At 54.4% G+C, this 2,637-nt stretch overlaps 1 protein-coding gene across 1 annotated transcript; it reads right to left on the minus strand.

The window, feature by feature from the left end:
• Positions 1-451: 451 nt before the first annotated feature.
• On the minus strand, positions 452-2,095 carry LOC128278762 (uncharacterized). Its single transcript, XM_053017490.1, has 6 exons — positions 2,072-2,095; positions 1,809-1,988; positions 1,498-1,746; positions 1,314-1,428; positions 1,119-1,252; positions 452-1,033 (listed from the first exon to the last, which is right to left on the minus strand). Exons 1-6 carry the CDS (start codon positions 2,093-2,095, stop codon positions 452-454), a joined length of 1,284 nt encoding a protein of 427 aa, XP_052873450.1.
• Between the last annotated feature and the right edge of the window lie 542 nt (positions 2,096-2,637).

Here is a 2,637-nt window from a genome sequence, read left to right on the forward strand (position 1 = left end):
ACGAGGTGCCATGCATTAGGTGTGCCATGTGTGCCGGATGGTGGACATAAAATTTTATCTATCAAAATGTTTTCACAATTGATTTTCTTCCTCTTCTGCTTGCGCGACGTTCCTCTCTGGCGGGGCATTCGGGGCTAGGACATTAGCGATGGCCACTTCGGGCTTCGGCGCCACAGCTTCGATTTCAGGTGGCGTAACCGTAGCCCACCGTAGCGTTTCCAGAGGTTGTGGTTTGGCTCGTAGATCTGGGGATACCGAATATGGATCGATTAGGACTTCCAATAATGATCGGTATTCCGGGAAAATGCCGCGCCTTCCGAGACATCTGTGGCCACTCTCACGATCGCATCTCACGATTTATGTCCCACAGAAAAGAAAAAAAAGAAAGGTCTCAAAACCAAAATGGCGGTGGTGAAACCAATTTCCCCCCAAAAAAAAAAGAGCGAATCCTTCAGCCGTCGCAGTCGCCCTGCTCCACCCGACAAATGATGGGAACGTCGGTCGGCCGGGTGATGGCCGGGTCGTTCCGGGGGTTTCGCCGGACGAACGCGTCCACCAGCTGCTTCCGGTAGCGTCGCCAGCGTTGGTCACGCACAAACTGCTCGAACAGCTGCCGGCGGCTCGGGATGGCCGCTTCGAGCCGCATCCGGAGCCGCTCCCAGGTGTTGCCGACGTTCTGACGCTTCGCGAGCAGCCAGTCGCGAGGCACCGTCAAACACTGCACCGCGGTCCGGGCCACGACCATCCGGTGTTCGAGCGGTTCGCCAAGTCCGAACACCGCGCCGCAGTTCAGTGTGCCCACGTCGATGAACCGATGCTCGACGCCCCGGCAGGATTCCTCGGCAGGAACGCCGACAGTGGCCTGCAGCGGTAGCAACCGGTAGGAACGCTCGGTCCGAGCTACGGTCAGGCGCTGCAGTATCATACAGTGACCGCTCAGCACGAAGTATGCGTTGCTCCGATCGACGTCGACCGGAATTTTCTGCTGCGGTTCGAAGCTCACTATCCGGCTCAGGATGCAATATTCGTAGAACTGGCGGACGAACGGACCGAGAAAGACGGGGATGAAACACCGTGGGCCAACACCGAAGACGACGTGCGGCGGTTCACGCGCATACCTGATCGGTGGTCCAATATTGGAAGTAATCAAATCGCTCGAGAGCCAGCTGCAGCTGTCGCCAGCGCTCCAGTAGCGTCGCCTTCAGGATGCGCTCAAACTCACGCCGACCGATCCACAGCAATTCACAGGCCGCTGTGTGAGGAAGGGATGAGTGATGATTGGAGAGTATCCCACGCCCGGCCGGGGTACTTACTGGCCGTGGTGCAGGTCGCCGTACGTCGGATGCCCTGCTGGAGTAGCGTAATTTCGCCAAACATTTGGCCACGAGTGCGCGTTCCGCACGGCTCATCACGGAACGCCTCCTGATGCTGAAAGAGGTAAAAAAAAGCCGAACTTGGGTTTCCGAAATCGAAATGCCAACCCCCACCATGACTCACCCAATCCCACTGCCTACGGCTGACCGTCACTTCTCCGTCGGCGACGAAGTAAACCGATACCGGTTCGTGCCCTTCGCGCAGGATAACGCGCCCCGGCTCCAGGTACTGGAACGCGACACAACCGGCCAGCTCATCGAGCTGGTGCTTCGAAAAGTCCCGCATACATTCTAGCTTCCGCAGCACGGACCGTAGCGTCCGACGGTGCGCCTCCGTACGCTCCTCGGGCTGGCTGTTCAGGATTCGCTTATCCTGCCGGGGGGTTGGAAAAAGATGGGCACGGTTACAATATTCCCCACACGGTACAAACGCACAATGATCGTTAACGTTCCCTTGCGGGTCAGCCGACGCTCGATGACGGCCACGTTGCGGTGCACATTGTTGCCAATGTCCTGGTCCTCGATTTCTGCGATCCAGTGGCGGTTGAAGATGACGACGTGCACCAGCCGGCGGAAGCGGAACCGAGCCAGACGGCGGCGTCTTAGCTTTTCTTCCTAGCAATAAAGCCATGCGTATATAATGAAAGTTACCGTTTTTTAGCTTATTCTTTATAAAGAAAGGAACTCGCAGATCTTACGTCGGCCTTTCGCTTCGTTGCCATATTTTCCGTCGCAGGGCACTGCGATTAAACGGAAGATTTAACCTTCAAGATGCATGCTCTTTTTCGAGCAGTTCGGCAAGGCGGTGCTCGAAAGTTTGGCGGACGTAGCTAGAGTTTGAGGTAGGAATTTCTTGACTCTTTTGCCCTTAAGGTCTTAAGAAAACATTGGTTATTTTTAACCATGAATTTCTTAAAATTGGTGCCTCTCTCTCTCTTAAAATAATTCTCCTTTCTGATCAGTAAAACGTTGTCCTTGAATTTTTAGTTGATTGCGTTGCTAAGCATCAGATTTCACTCTGCTTCTGTGGCTTGAAAATTCATAAGTCCACCACATGGCAAAAAACTTTCTCATGATGTTGCCACACCCACACTGCCATAAGCCACAGCCGCAGTCCAATGGGACCGGAAGTATCAAGTAGCCAAGTTCCTTAAGCGCCAGCTCATCCTTTCCGGTTACTCCGGTTAGGATAAGAAAAAGAAAGCACCCGGCTGAATGGAATGAAAAACTTACCCAATCTAGCTCCGTGGACCCAAATGGAGCC

Source organism: Anopheles cruzii, chromosome 2, assembly GCF_943734635.1.
Source record: "Anopheles cruzii chromosome 2, idAnoCruzAS_RS32_06, whole genome shotgun sequence".
Lineage (NCBI taxonomy): Eukaryota > Metazoa > Arthropoda > Insecta > Diptera > Culicidae > Anopheles > Anopheles cruzii.